The 16,320-nt window shown below is 39.5% G+C and overlaps 1 protein-coding gene across 1 annotated transcript in view; it reads right to left on the bottom strand.

Annotated features, from left to right (window-relative positions):
- LOC131413600 (24-hydroxycholesterol 7-alpha-hydroxylase) overlaps positions 1-16,320 on the bottom strand; it is an 89,773-nt gene that overhangs the window by 64,199 nt on the left and 9,254 nt on the right. Inside the window, exons 2-5 of the mRNA XM_058554211.1 lie at positions 13,011-13,146; positions 10,600-10,774; positions 8,522-8,671; positions 7,514-7,607 (exon numbers count right to left, since the gene is read on the bottom strand). Coding sequence (XP_058410194.1) covers positions 7,514-7,607; positions 8,522-8,671; positions 10,600-10,774; positions 13,011-13,146 — 555 coding nt within the window. The remainder of the gene's footprint in view (positions 1-7,513; positions 7,608-8,521; positions 8,672-10,599; positions 10,775-13,010; positions 13,147-16,320) is intronic.

Below are 16,320 nucleotides of genomic sequence, written 5' to 3'. Positions count from 1 at the left end.
TTTCTCCCCCCATAGGTGGGACAGGATGGCTAGAGCCGCTGAAGTTAGGTACTTCCCTTCCCCAGGTCAGTTAGGCTCCGATAATACTCCAGCAGGTTAAGCTCTGGTTAACTGGTTTCCCCTAAGGCAGGCCTTGTTAAGAAGAACAGAGTGCTTTGCCATATTTCAAACTGGTTCCTTTTCCTTTCCCCCTGCTGGAAGCCAAGGGCATCTTGCTCTCATATTTAGTATGGGAACCTGGTCAAGCTCCTATAGGTAAGTCTCACAATATTGTGGAGGCCTCCCACAACTGGGTCCCCCTGGAGTTTTTAACTCTGAGAATTGTCCACACTGAGCCTCCAGCAATTCATTAATTATAGCTCAGGTTTTCCTACCCTGGCACTGGTTCCCACGGCAGTTTCTGCTCTTGAGTCTCTGCTCTGGGAAGTGTCATCTCCCTCTATTTGCCTGTTGGTCTCTCCAATCTTGGGGGCAGTGGTTTGTCCTGTGACCTTTCTCTCTTATGAATCCGAGAAGAGTTGTTGATTTTTCCATCTGTTCATCTTCTTACTTGTTAGGACGGAATGGTACCTTCCTAAATCCTTACATGTAGAACTGGAACCCGGCTTAGTTATTCAAGAGCTGGGTCACCTTGGACAGGTACTTTAAGCTCTCTGTGTCTCAATTTCCTCATCTATAAAATGGTCATAATATGGTACCTACTCCACAGGATTGCTGTGAGAATTAAATGAGTTACTACTCATAAAGTACTTAAAACAAAAGTTAGTACATATTACCATTTTTACAAATGCTACTATAGTTAAAAAATTTTTTTTCGATAAATCTCTGCTCTTAGGAAAATGCAAGTAACACAGAAACACAGATCTCTGGAGCATTCAGGAGAAAACATCACCCCCATCTGCCATGCAGATTCTCAGCCTACACACCAGGGGAGAGAGAATTGCCAAGCCAGTATATTATGAACACTACAATACTCTAAAACCATGCAGAGAACTAATATTTGTCTTGAACGGTGCCAGGTCAGATCATCCAAAGCAACCTACTATGGTTGCTCTCTGGTCATCAGACAAATTCCATGAAGGCATTTTCTTTATTGGAAGGTTTCCCCAGATTTGCCTTTGCCAGTGGTCATTCTCCATCATGAAGAAGAAATACAGACACTATAACATTTCCATTAAGTTACTCGTACACTTTGAGTCTTAAACAACTCAGGCTTAGGTGACAGATATAATGTTAGCTAATGTCTAGTCATCATTTGCTGAGGCAAGTACTGCTTTAAATGCTCTATGTATTTAACCATTCAATCCGCACCACAACTCCAGGAAGTATTATCTTCACCACTTTACTTTTGAGGAAACAGAAGCACAATTAAGGTAGGGAACTTGGCCAGGGATGCATAGGTTGTGGGTGGTTGAGCTGGGATGAAAGCACGTGTGCCTGGCCCTGGCTGCAGAGCCCACACTCTTTGCTACTACGCTCCACTGCCGTATTAGAGACACAGTCCCTAACTCGCATGGATTAGGAACTAGGAGAACTGCATTGTACTATAAGGTAGTAGTTTTTCTTCAGATCCTACAACACAGAAAATAACTATTAAATCAGTATCAAAGAAAATACATGGTGAGAGACTATTGCTGTTATTTACTAAGGCACGTAATGTTTCAAAAGTGATTAACCACTCTAATCCCCAGATTTCTGGATTTAATAATCCCCAGTTTTCTGGGTATTAAGTTCTTGTGAGATGTACACCTGGAATTTGTACAATGTTATAAACCAATGTTACCGCAATAAAAAAAAAAAAGTTGTGAAAAATAAATGAGTAATGAATTTGTGAAATGTGTAACACTACGCCTAGAACAGAGTAAGCACCCCATAAACTCAGTGATGTCTTATTGTTACTGTTTTTGTAATAATGGATTACAGAATTGAAAATAATTTAAGTATAAATTTCATTTACTGCTGGTTTCTATCATATTTACAATATAAGATGTTACAACACAAAATTTGCATCTCATGAAAAATTCTATAGATGTATTTCATTCCCTTGATATGCAATTCTGTAGTAGAGTCTTAATTTTTAAATGAAAATACTAGTTTAATATATATCTAGAATAACATGGGAGAAATCACTCATGTTATAATGTAATAAAATTATGATGTGATAAAATGTGTGTATAACATTAAAAAAAATTAAAAACTTCTTCCAGACTTCTGCTTAACTAAGCCATTGAGATCTACGTATGCAGTAGAAGACAACAGAATCTTTTTTTTTTCCTTAGCCCACATTTAAAAAAATGTGGGTATAAAAACATAAGCTCAGTATGAACACTGCTGGAAGAAAATAGAAGTGATACATTGAAAAATAAAGTGAAACTGCTACTAAATGTTCAAAGTGAATTCTGTCCCAAAGTCTTAAATGTTACATTAACTTCAGCAAAGTTTAAAATTTATTTTGTTTTTTTAATCCATCCAGCCACTCTGTGTCTTTTGGTTGGTGAATTCAATTCATTTACATTTAGAGTGATTGTTGATATATGAGGGCTTAATACGGCCATTTTATCTTTTGTTTTCTGGTTGTTCTATATTTCCATTGTTTCTTTTCCCTTGTATTTGTGTCTGCCATTTCAGTTTGGTGGCTTTCTGTGATGGCTTTCTCACTTTCTCTTTATTTATCATTTGTGACTCTGCTCTGACTTTTTGTTTTGTGGTTACCATGAGGTATGTATAAAAGATCTCATAGATGAGATAGTCCGTTTTCTGATAGTTTCTTATCTCCATTAGCTTATGCAGGTTCCATCCCTTTCCTCTTCCCCTTCTATGTTTTTCTTGTCACAAATTATTCTTTTTTGTATTGTGAGTCTGTGACCAAATTGAAGTGGTTATAGTAATTTTTTTGTGTGTGAGAAAGATTGGCCCTGAGCTAACACCCGCTGCCAATCCTCTTTTTGCTTGAGGAAGATTGACACTGAGGTAACATCTGTGCTAGTCTTCCTCTATTTTGTATGTGGGTCACCACCACAGCACGGCTTGATGAGTGGTGTAGGTCCATGCCTGGGATCTGAACCTGTGAGCCCCAGGCTGCTGAAGCAGAGCACGCCAAAGTTAACCACTGTGCTACTGGGCTGGCCCCAGTTATAGTTATTTTTGATGCTTTCTTTCCCTTTATCCTTAATTTTATAATTAAGTGTTTGCTAACCTATTCTGATATAGAGCAGCAATTTTCTGATTTTGTCTATTTATCTCCTTGCTCAAAGCTTTGTAAACCTTTGCCTTTTGTTTCAGGTAGGAGGGCTCCCTTCATCATTTCTTGTAAGGTTGATCTAGTGGTGATGAACTCCCTCAGCTTTTGTTTGTCTGGGAAAATTTTTATTTCTCTGTCATATCTGAAGGATAATTTCACTGGATAGAGTATTCTTGGCTGATAGTTTTTGTCTTTCAGTATTTTGAATATATCATTCCACTCTCTCCTAGCCTGTAAGATTTCTGCTGAGAAATCTGTTGAAAGCCTGACAGGGGTTCCTTTGTAGGTTATTTTCTTCTCTCTTGCTGCGCTTAATATTTTCTCTTTGTCATTGACTTTTGTGTGTGTGTGTGAGGAAGATCACCCCTGAGCTAACATCCATGCTAATCCTCCTCTTTTTGCTGAGGAAGACCGGCTCTGAGCTAACATCTATTGCCAATCCTCCTCCTTCCCCCCTGCCCCAAAGCCCCAGTAGATAGTTGTATGTCATAGTCGCACGTCCTTCCAGTTGCTGTTTGTGGGACATGGCCTCAGCACGGCCGGAGAAGCGGTGCCTTGGTGCGCTCCCGGGATCCAAACCCGGGCCGCCAGTAGTGGAGTGTGCGCACTTAACCGCTAAGCCACGGGGCCGGCCCTGTCATTGACTTTTGACAGTTTTAATATTATATGCCTTGGAGAAGATCTTTTTGCACTGATGTAATTAGGCATTCTATTAGCTTAACGTACTTGTATGTCCAGTTCCTTCCCCAGTTTGGGGAAGTTCTCAGCTATTATTTCTTTGAATAAGCTGTCTGCTCCTTTGCCCCTCTCTTCTCCCTCTGGGATACCTACAATCCTTACGTTACTTTTCCTAATTGAATCGGATATTTCTTGAAGAATTTCTTCATTTTTTAAAAATCTTAGTTTTCTCTCCTCTTCCACCTGGATCAGTTCTTGGTTTCTATCTTCAAGTTCACTGAGTCTCTCTTCCATAAGGTCTGCTATATTTCTTATGCTTTCTACATTAAAATATCTCATTAACTGTGTTTTTCATATCCAGAATTTCTGTTTGGTTTTTTTTTTTAGAGCTTCAATCCCTTTGGTGAAATATTCCTTCTGTTCATTAATTTTATTCCTAAGCTCACTGAGCTGTCTTTTTGAGTCTTCTTGTAACTCGTTGAGTTACTTTACGGCAGCTATTTTGAATTCTCTGTCAGTCAGATTGTAAGATTCTGTGACTTCAAGTTTGGTTTCTGGAGAGTTGTCATTCTCCTTCTGCTCTGCTGTGTAACTGTAGTTCTCCACGGCATTTGATGAGTTGATCCTCTGCTTACGCATTTGGGGTAGTAATCGCCATTCTTATTTGGGTATGGCTTTGGTTACTTTGGTTCTGAGCTGCTTCTGGTTGTATTTGAGTGCCTGCACTTTACATCCTCCACTGCCTCTGCTAGAGGCATCGTCAATGCCCTCCTTGTGCCACTGTGCCTCCGAGGTTGCTGCTGCCTTGCTGCTTATGATGTTGCTGCAGTCTCAGGTATTGCCACCAGAGTCACCAGGTTGTGTGCACTTCTGCTGCTTCTGGGGTCGCCTGGGTCTCATGCTCCCCCACTTGCCCTCTGCAGGCTCTCCACAGGCTGGGGTGCTGCTGCCCTATGCAACAGCTGTGCTGCTGCTCCTGGGTTATTGGGGGTGCTGGCAGCACCACTGCCAGGGGCACTGGGTTCACAGGTGTCGCTGTTGCTGCCAGGGGCCCAGGTTCTTGTATGTAGCCCCCGCTGCCAGTAGAACCAATGCCAGGCGTGCCATCACGAGGGGCTGACTCTCAAGTTCTGCTGTGGTTCCTGAAGCCTCAGGTCACAGGTGCCACCTGCCACTGCTGGGGGAGGAGTAGAGGCTAAGCCACAAGTATTGTTGTTGGCCCTGCCATCTCTGGTCACTGGTGCCCACCAGTGTGCTTTTTAAGAAGGGCACCCCACCCTCACTGAGGAAATTTATGCCTTGGATATAGTCCCCACTGCTGGAAAGACCAGTTCCACTGCTGGGGGAGGGGGAGGCAGCCGGCTTGCCAGCTCTGCTCTGTGTCCTGAAGCCTCGGGATGTGTGCATCACCTGCCACCACTGTTGGGGGCAGGGACCAAGCCAGGAGTGCTGTATTTGCCCTTGCAGCAAATAGTCTCTGGCGTGTGCGCCAGTGTGAGGATCCGCATTTTGGATCACCACCACTAGGGGAAAGAGAGCAGACTGCTTCCCTAGTTCCACTGCCTCCCAGAAATCCAGACCACCCACCTTCAGATATATAGATGCATGGATCACTCAGGCATTCTGATGTGCTGTGCAGGGAGTCCTTTGTTGGTGTCTGGATGTCTGACTGGTTGTAACTCAGAGGGGAGAGACAAAGGCAACAACTCACTCTGCCATGATGCTGACGTCACTCCCAAAATGTGTCTTTATTCAAATAGGGAGTTAGAACACCTATGATTAAAAATGCCTCATTTCTTCAGAATAATAAAAATAAGAGCTATTCTAGACTATTGTCAGTAGAGAGTTTTAGCTTGGGCATTAAAAACTCTGTTTGCTAGGCCCATAGATTACAGACTTATCTGTGTGCAGCTTTTATTATACACATATGGCTTTATCCCTAAATCCTGAAAAATAATGCAAACCAAAATGTGTCTTTGTCTGCGTCTGTTTGTAGAACAGAATCCTTACCTGAAACATAGTTTGTCAATGAAGGGCATTCCAATATATATAGCTTTCTATTCCCTGTATTCAGGAGGGAGATACCTAAACATTCACATATTCCTTTTTTTCTAAGTCTGTCTTCCTCTCCACTGTTAGGCAGAGTTGTTCGTGATAACATTTGCTATAATAACTAAAAGCAAACAAACAAAAATGTTTGATATCATCGTTAAATACTAAAAGATCTGAAGTGATTTTTTTTTTTTGGTGAGGAAGATTGGCCCTGAGCTAACATCTGCACCAATCTTTCTCTGTTTTGTATGTGGGACGCCACCACAGCATGGTCTGATGAGCAGTGTATAGGTCTGCATCCAGGATCGAACCTGTGAACCCCAGACCACTGAAGCAGAGTGTGCAAACTTAACCACTATACCACCGGGCCAGCCCCTGAAGTGATTCTTTTAAACAGATGATACACTCTTACTAGTCCTTACTATGTTCAAAATGCTTGACAAATATTAACTCATTTAATCCCCATAACTCTATGAGGTAGGTGACCATACTGAGGCCAAGAGGTTAGGTACCATGCCCAAGGTCATATAACCAGTGACTGGATTTGAGCCAGGCAGTCCAGATCAAATGAATCCCAGACTTGGAGGGTGGGTCTGGAGAATCAGGTAGTTTTGAAAAGCTCCCAAAGATTCCAAAGAGCAGCCAGGGCTGAGAACCATTCATTAGCAAGCATCACAAACACCTGGAAGGCTTATTAAGCCACAGACTGTTGGGTTCCACTCAAGAGCCTCTGATTGAATGGTTCCCAGGTGATGCTGGTACCATTGGTCTGGGGACCACACTTGAAGAACCACAGATCTAGGACTCTTAGGAAAGTGACTCTCAGGGCCTTGCTTTTTAAATTATACTACAGTACCTCTTTGCATTTTTTCTTTTCTTTTGTGAGGAAGATCAGCCCTGAGCTAACATCCATGCTAATCCTCCTCTTTTAGCTGAGGAAGACTGGCTCTCTGAGCTAACATCTATTGCCAATCCTCCTCCTTTTTTTCCGCAAAGCCCCAGTAGATAGTTGTATGTCATAGTTGCACATCCTTCTAGTTGCTGTATGTGGAACGTGTCCTCAGCATGGCCGGAGAAGCGGTGCATCGGTACACACCCGGGATCCGAACCCCGGGTTGCCTGTCTTAACCGCTAAGCCATGGGGCCAGGCCTCTTTGCATTTGAAGAGAGAAACAATTAGTGGTAGTAGCATCAAGAACAAAGTCTACTTTGTAGAGCCTTCTTATCTTTGCCTAATTTGTCATAACTTCCACCCATCACTGTTGACACACCCAACTGTATACTATATAAACCAATAAAAAAACCTCAGAATTTTGTTTCATTTGGTTGTCTATAGCCTCGGTTTTTTCTTATGTAGAATAGAATTAATACCTACCTCACTGTTGTAAGGATGTAATAATAAAATAATATATGTAATCACCCAACACAGTGATTGGCATTTTTGTAATTTCACGATTTTGAGCAAAAATATATTTTTAACAATCATAGTTTATTACTGTTTTCATCTCATATATTTTAGCAAAAAAGCTAAGGACTACTTACCATGGGATTATCTTTTGCAGATCTGTATGCTTTTATTTCCGGCATGTTTTTCTCAAGAAGTGCTAGAAGCCACTTTTTGGATTTTGACCAGTTTCTAGGTGAAAAATTTGCATATAAATTAATTTGAGAGCGCTTTATGAGTAACAGGTTACAGCACAAAAGGGGGAATGTCTATGTAATTATAATTATTTCTACAAATTTCTTCATTTTCAGCTAGAATTTCATGAGAGGTCTACCTTCAGACTTACTAATTCAAGAGGAAAATTAAAGGGGCAAGGTAGCCACATTTTAGTGTCTTTTGCAAATAAATGTTCCAATTCCTACAGGATTGGCATTGAATAAGAAAACAGGGCCCATGACCTGCTTGGTCTACTTTTACTCTGGCTCTTGTCAGTTGCGGGAGGATGAAAAACCAGCACAGGGACCCACTACCCACTGCTGGGTTTATCCAGGGAAAGCAAATTGGCTATGATCTTTTTAATCTTTTCTGACCAGGTATCATTGTAGACTAAGTACCAAGAGATTAAAAAATCATGAGTTACTTTGCATTCGAATCATTTTATAAACATTTATCTGAGCCAACTGTGAGAAATACATTTGACCACACCTACTTTTGCCTCAGAGAAAGTAAGGACAATAATGTCTGATTCTGAGACGGGTCACACTTGATGATTTAGCATGGTTCCAAATTGGTGGATTGAATGTGATAATAAGCTGTAAATGAGATAAAAGGCCTCAAAATAAATTCTTCATTTCATTCTCATTCTCTCTTTCTCTCTCTCATTTTTGGTCCTCAAAATAAGAAAAAATGGAAATAATACAACTTTCTTCTTCATTTCCTCCCTCAATTCACACACACACCAAAAACAAACTGGTCCTAAGAAATAGCTTCTCTCTCTTCCACTTAAACTGCTGTTATGTCTACTTAGAACAGAGAAATGAGAGAAATGTATGAATCGCTGAGAAGAGCGTGGTCAATGAAGTAATTATAGGCAACAAACACTCTACCTTAGGAGACATTCTGGCATCTGGGACCCATACTCAAAACCTTCATCATAAACTTGAAAATGCTGATAGAACTCCCTGCTTTTCCTCGTGTTTGTGGGAAACAAACCTTTTTTAAAGAGCACATTCACTGTGACCGGATAAAGGAGATGCCTACAAAGATAGAAACACATAAAAAGTCAGACCTGATGACCAAAATAGAAAGGCACAAGAGACAAAGAGGGCATTATTTAATAGCTATATATTAGGGGTAGATAATAATAAGTGACAGACTCTTTTGTGAAAAAGTCACTCTTAAGAGGTTTTAATATCTGCTTACTGTGGTCCAGATGACTTGGAGTAACTGAAATTGTGGTCTTAGTTACCTGAAGATGTTAAAATGCTTTCTAAGCAAGCACTGTTAGATCTTGACAAATGTGAGATGGTACATAGAAATAAATTGATTCAATACAATTTCAACAAGGATTTATTTAACAAATAATAACAATAACTAGCCAGCCCTGGTGGTTTAGTGGTTAAGATTTGGTGCTCTCACCACCACAGCCCAGGTTTGTTTCCCCAGTCAGGGAACCGCAGCACCCATCTGTTAGTTGTCAGACTGTGGCGGCTGAGTGTTGCTGTGTTGCTGAAAGCTACGCCACCGGGATTTCAAATACCAGCAGGGTCACCCGTGGTGGACAGGTTTCAGCAGAGCTTCCACACTAGAACAGACGAGGAAGAAGCACCTGGCCACTCACTTCCAAAAAAATTGGCCATGAAAACCCTGTGAATAGCAGCAGAGCATTGTCTGATACAGCATTGGAAGGTGAGTGGATGGTGCGAAAAGACCAGGCAAGGTTCCGCTCTGCTGTACACAGAGTCGCTAGGAGTCAGAATTAATTCGATGGCACTAACAACAAAAAAACAGTAACTAAGATACAGCTCATGCCTCTAGATAGCAGCAAAAAGTAACCAAATAACCAAACAAAGAATCAAGGTCAATATTAGTGACCAAATTTCCTAATATCTCATGGGATCCTACAAGTTTGAAATATTTCATATTGAAATATAGCACCTATCATCAGTCAATTTTACCATAAGTGAATAAAATGATTACTGTGGCATACTTAAGTAAAAGAATATCAAAGATTGTTAATATGCCCTAGATAGTAACACTAAGTACTGTTTATTTCATTTTTATTTACTATCCCATCCTCACTAGAAAACTTGCAGGATCTCTTTACCCCAAAGTTTCAAAGATATCCAAGAATTAGTTTTGTTTTGTTGTAGATACTGGGCATGCTAAAAGTTTGGCTGGTTGCTTGTTTTTATTTTCGCTTTCTCTCTCTTTTTTTCTGGACCTCTAACAAAATATTAAATGTTCTGTCTTATGAGTCTGCACTGTTGAATCCTGCCTCCAGCATCCCAGTATCCCACTGAGACGGAAAAATGCCTTATTGGTAACTTAATTTACCAAATCTCCTTATGCATGTGGGGAATTCTTCTCATGGCTCCCATGCCCAGCCCTTACCTTTACCAGGAAGCCTCAGAACATGGCTGAGTGCTACCTGGCTTCTGCTCTTTCCTGTCTCACCTGTGTCTCAGCACCAACCCTCTAGGAGGACCCTGGGCTCAGCCCTGAGGCCCACATTGACTTTGCTTCAGTCACCCTTTCAAGCCTCTCAAACATCCGGACCTTTGTCATCTACTTTATGATTCTGTCCTCTCCCCGTCCTTTCAATGTCTACTTGTAATCACATATTACATTGAACGTTTTTTTCAAAATTCTGATGGACGCATGACAATTGTAAGAGGAAAATCCATGTAGAGCACACACAATTGTATGGAATGACTAAAGAGAAATTACTTTAACGTATTAAAATGATTACATTGGCTTATTTGCTCATCTTAAAATCAGAGTGCTAAATGAAAATTGCCCATTAATTAGAATTTAAAAGATTAATATAATCTCTTAAATGCCTAGTTAGGTAGACTTCATCAATCCACCAGATAATTTTTGAAGTCCAAGGTATATGCTTCAAATTTTTTAAAATTTTTATTCCAAAAAAACAAGATTAAATAATACCAATGCCTCTATTTACCTTACTAAGTTGCTCAGGTCCATTGTCCCATGAGTGCCTAAATTCTCCAGTTGTTCATGTAATTCTTCAGTCAGTTGTCCAGTGAACTGATATACATTGCTAGTCCCTAGTTTCTCTTTCATCACAGTATAAAGTTTTTCATGCATTGTTAAAAATACATTCTTTGGAATTGATGCTATAAACAGAGAAAACTATTATCAAAAGAAACAACTCCTTAAAGCAAATAGTCAGTGTACCCCTACTAATACTTGGTCAGTGGGGACTATAGCCAATGTCCACCCAGTACATAAAATCACCTCCTGCAAATAAAAGTAGATGAAGATCCAACCTATTCTGTGAGACAGTAAAAGCATGTAGGGTGATTCACTTTAAGGGATGATCTATAAATGGGTGATTAAGAGGGCTTCTGGAGGGACTGGCCTGGTGGCATAGTGGTTAAGTCCATGAGCTCCGCTTCGGCGGCCCAAGGGTTCGCAGGTTCGGATCCCGGGCGCAGATGTATGCACTGCTTATCAAGCCATGCTGTGGCAGCGTCCCACACATAAAGCAGAGGAAGATGGGCATGGATGTCAGCCCAGGGCCAATCTTCCTCAGCAAAAAGAGGAGGATTGGCAACAGATGTTAGCTCAGGGCTAATCTTCCTCACATAAAAAAAAAGAGGGCCTCTAGAAAACACAAATCTAATGATTATGTCCATGTTTAAAACCTTTCATGGCTTCTTATCCTTAACAAAGTTTACAAGGTCTTCTACCATCTTTCTAGCTCTCCAATGATATTTCCACCCCCTTCTCCCTCCAAATCTATATTCCAGGTATGCTGAAAACACACACTCTTTTATATATCCCAGCATTTTCATGAGCTGTTCTATCTGCTCAGAATGTTCCCTACTTGACCAACCTTCCCCCGACCCACAAGCCATAAATTTCTCCTGCTAATTTCTATTTCTCTTTCAAGCGTCTTCTTGAACATTACTTCCACCAGGAGGCCTTTCCTAAACCCATGACTAGCTTTGGCCCCACTATTTCCTCCACATTAGGATTCATGCTCCTTCCACCATGCATACTCCTGCTTGGGTTGAGGTGGTGAGAGTATGAGCGAGTTTTTAAACTCATTGTTCCTTTTTATTTTTCTTTAATCCTGTTTTATTGTCTTCAAAGTAACTTTTTCAAAAAATAATTTTTACTTTTGTAATTCATCATTCTATTCTGTGTAGATTACATTTTGTGTAAATTAATTAAAAATAATTTTTAGATTTCCTGAGCATACATCTTCTCTGTGGTAGGGGAATACACGAGAGGAATAAGAAGCTGGCTCAACAGTAAATATTAACATATTTCATCTAAGTAGAAATATTTAAACATAAAAGTCCACACAGGAAACATAAGTGAGAAAAACTGATCAATTCCATATACCTCTGATAGGTGAGTAAGTAGGCATATTTTCCTGAAGGGATATGTGAACTTACAGATCAAGAGCCTTCAAAGTATTTATATTCTTTGATCTGGAATTCCATAGTCCAAACATCAAGAAGCACTAAACAGTCAAAGAATTTAAGCAACATGTTGTGATTTTAATGCAAACAGAAAGAAAAAATAATCATGCTAATAATCACTGACAGCTTTTAAAACAAACTGTTTCGTCTTAATGGCAAGAAATGCACGAGAGGCTACCTGAAAAAAAACCTAGGAAAGAAGCAAAAAGGGAAGCAAAGAGAAAGAAGCCGTAGACAGCAGAAGCAAGCACAGACATTGTGAAAGCAGAGAAAAGAACCAGGCACAAAATGAACCAGCTCTGCATTCTTGGGAGGACAAATGACCTCAGGACGCATGTTTGCAGCCTGGGAAAAAATAAAGGCAGACTGTCACACTGGAAGCGTGCTGACTGTACAATCCAGCAGTCTCTGAGGATGGAGAATGAACGGGCACCAATTACATGAAGCCAAGCCCCACTTACCTTAACAGCCCTATGGAATATGTCAGGAAATGCCATGTAAAGGGTTTACTAAGCAGTGGAATTCTACTTTCAGAGAGAAGAGTAGCAACAAGGGATCAAGCCAAGAGCTATAGCCTGTAGAACATTGTATACACAGCAGCAGAAGAGAGTTAGCAACATTATGGAGAGCTGTAACAGGATACAGATTCCAAATATTTTCCAAAGTAAACATCAGTGAGGTAACCTCATCTCTTATACATGTCTAATCAAGATCTAAATGTATCAGGTTGCCAATAATTTTTTTTTCAATGACCAAACTCATCATAAATTCTTTTCTCCTACTATCCCTACTCTAAAGAATAAAAAAACGGGCCCTCTCATTTCTTGATAGAGGAGTGAGGAGGAGGTAATTGTTACTTAAAACTACTTTTGGATTCCAGTGTTGTATTTTAAATGAAATATCTGAAAAAATTCTTCACCTGTATGATAGACGGGATTTTGCACTGCCAGTTTAAAATCTACTTCTTTGGCTTTTAGAAACACGTTAACTCCCTCTTCTTCAGTAACAAAGGTCATTCGGTTGCCCATAGCAAAGACTGTAAATATTGGTCCATGCTGAAAGAAAACACACAAATACAGATCATATTAGTAAGTGTCAGGGGAAGAGGAAGAATCTCCCTCTGCCCTTTCCCTTAAGGTTCTTATGGCTGGCCAAATAATTAACAAGACAGGTTAGTAGGAGAAAATAATACCAAGTTTAATAACATGTATACATGGGAGAAAGCAGGGACACTGCATTTCTCAACACAATAGCAGAAATTCTCGTCTTAAATACCATGTTCAGCCAACGACAAAGGAGGATGTTGGGGGTGGGGGGAGTCAGTTACAGGAGATTACCACCAAAGCACAGTAAACAAGAGTAAGGTTATTATGCAGATTTAAGGCCTCACCTTCCACATTGATAAGCCTCTAGAAATGAGGCCATCCCCCCCTCTTCCCAAAACAGAGAGGGAGATACCTTTACAAATGGAGATTTCCCTTCTAAATGTAAATGTTTGTCTGGCAACTCCTTGCAGGGCCATCCAGAGAATGTGGCCAGAGAGACAGAACTTCTGATAAGATGGGCTTGTTGGTGCCTTTCCTATTGTAACATTTATCCTACATTATCTTTACAGCCATCATGATAGAAGAACTGTTCCAGGAAGGAGGCACCATGTCAAATTCTTTAGGCAGTTAGTGGGGGAGGTCAAATGTCCCTCAGAGAAAACAATCAAGGTAAAGAGATATATTTTAGGATGGCCAAATCTCGATCTCCCACAATGGAAACTTGGGGGGAGGGTCTTTTTTTCACTCAGCATAATTCACTGAGATCCATCCAGGTTGTTTTATGTATCAATAGCTCATTCCTTTACATTTCTGAGTAGTATTCCATGGTATGGATATACCACAGTTTGTTTAAACATTGTTGAAGGACATTTATGTTCTTTTCAGTTTCAGGCTGTTACAAAAAAAGTTGCTATAAACATTCATGTACAGGTTTTTGTGTGAACATAAGTTTTCACTTCTCTAGAATAAGTGCCCAGAAGTGCAATTGCTGAGTCATATGGTAGCTATGTGTTTCATTGTTTAATAAACTGCCAAAGGGTTTTCCAGAGTGGTTGTGCCATTTTACATTTCTACCAGCAATATATGAGTGATTCAGTTTCTCTGCATCTTTACCAGCATTTGGCTGTTCTCATTATTTTTTATTTAGCCATTCTGTTAGGTGCATAGTGATATCTCACTGTGGTTTTAATTTGCATGTCCCCAAGTGCTAATGACATTGAACAGTTTTTCATGTGTTCATTTGCTACCTGTATATCTATTCTCTTCAGTAAATTATCTGTTCATGTCATTTATTAATTTTATAATTGGACTGTTATTTTTTTTTTTTAATATTGAGTGTTGAGAGCCAGCCCTGATGGCCCAGTGGTTAAAGTTGGGCACTTTCACCACTTCAGTGGCCCAGGTTTGTTTCTCAGTCACGGAACACCACCACCCATCTGTCAGTTGCCATGCTGTGGCAGCAGCTCACAGAGAAGAGCTAAAATGACTTACAACTAGGATATACAACCATGTGCCAGAAGACTGGGGAGGAAAAGAAAAAAGAGGAAGATTGGCAACAGATGTTAGCTCAGGGCGAATCTTTCCCTGCAAAAAAAAATATTGAGTGTTGAGAGTTCTTTATATATTCTAGATACTAGTCTTTTGTTGGATACATGACTTGCAAATATTTCCCTCAGTCTATATCTTGTTTGTTCATCCTCTTAATGGGGTCTTAGAGCAGAAGTTTTTAATTTTGATGAGGTCCAATTTATCAGTTTTTGCTTTTATAAACTGTGCTTTTGTTGTCAAGTCTAAGAACTATTTCCTAGCCCTAGATTAAGAAGATATTCTCCTATATTTTTTTCTAAAAGTTTTATGGTTTTATGTTTTATTTGTTGAAAAGGCTATCTTTACTCCATTGAGTAAAGGTGGTTTTACATCTTTGTCTAAAATCAGTTGAGCATTTAGGTGTGTCTATTTCTGGATTCTCTATTCTGTTTCATTGATCTTTGAATCTATCCCTCCACCAATACCACACAGTCTTGATTACTGTCACCATATAATAAGTCTTGAAATTGAGTAGAGTGATTCCTCCCATTTTATTCTTCTCTTTCAAAACTGTTTTAGCTATTCTAGCTCCTTTGCCTTTTCATATAAATTCTTGAGTAATCTTACCTATACCTACAAAAAAAACTTGCTGAGAATTTGATACGATTTGCATTAAACCTGTAAATCAATTTAGGGAGAACTGACATCTTTACAATGTTGGCTTTTCCAGTCCATCAACATAGTATGTCTCTTCATTTGATTTCTTTCATCAACGTTTTGTAGTTTTCAGCACACAACTCCTATACATGTTTTGTTAAATTTACACCTAAATATTTCTTTCTCTTTTTGAGTCATTGTAAATGGTATTGTATTTTTAATTACCATTTCCACATATTCATTGTTAATATGTATCAATACAATTGATTTTTGCATGTTGGCTTTATATCCTACGACCTTGCTGAACTCACTTATTAGTTCCAGGAGATTTTTTGTAGATTCTTAGGATTTTCTAAGGAGACAATCATGTCAGCTGCAAATAGGGACAGTTTTATTCTTCCTTCCTATATGTCTTTTACTTCTGTTTTCTTGCTTTATTGCACTCCCTAGAACTTCCAGCACTATGTGGAATAAGAGTGGTGATAGTAGACATCCTTGCTTTGTTCCCAATCAGAGATGAAGCATTTAATCTTTCACCATTAAGACGGCTATTAGCTGTAGGATTTTTGTAGATGTTCTTTATCAAGTTGAAGAAGATCCTCTCTGTTAGTACTTTTCTGAGAGGTTTTTTTTTTAATCATGAATGGATGTTGACTTTTGTCAAATGTTTTTTCTGTATCAATTATCATGATTGTTTGCTTTTTCTTCTTTGGCCGTTAACATGGTGGCTTACACTGATTGGTTTTCAAATACTGCACCAGTCTTGAATCCCTGGAACAGACCTCACTTGGGAACTGGGTATAACTCCTTTCATATATTGCTAAATTTTATTTGCTGATATTTTTTAAGGAGTTTTGCATCTATTGACTATAGTTTTCTTCTTTTGTACTGTCTTTTTCTGGTCTGGTATTAGGGTAATATTGCTTCATAAAATGAACAGGGAAATTCCCCCTTCTCTTCTACTTTCTGTATAGAAGTGATGTTAATTCTTCTTTAAAT

The sequence above is a fragment of the Diceros bicornis genome, chromosome 14 (genome assembly GCF_020826845.1).
Source record: "Diceros bicornis minor isolate mBicDic1 chromosome 14, mDicBic1.mat.cur, whole genome shotgun sequence".
NCBI classification, from domain to species: Eukaryota; Metazoa; Chordata; class Mammalia; order Perissodactyla; family Rhinocerotidae; genus Diceros; species Diceros bicornis.
This window is presented reverse-complemented; position numbering and strand designations above follow the sequence as displayed.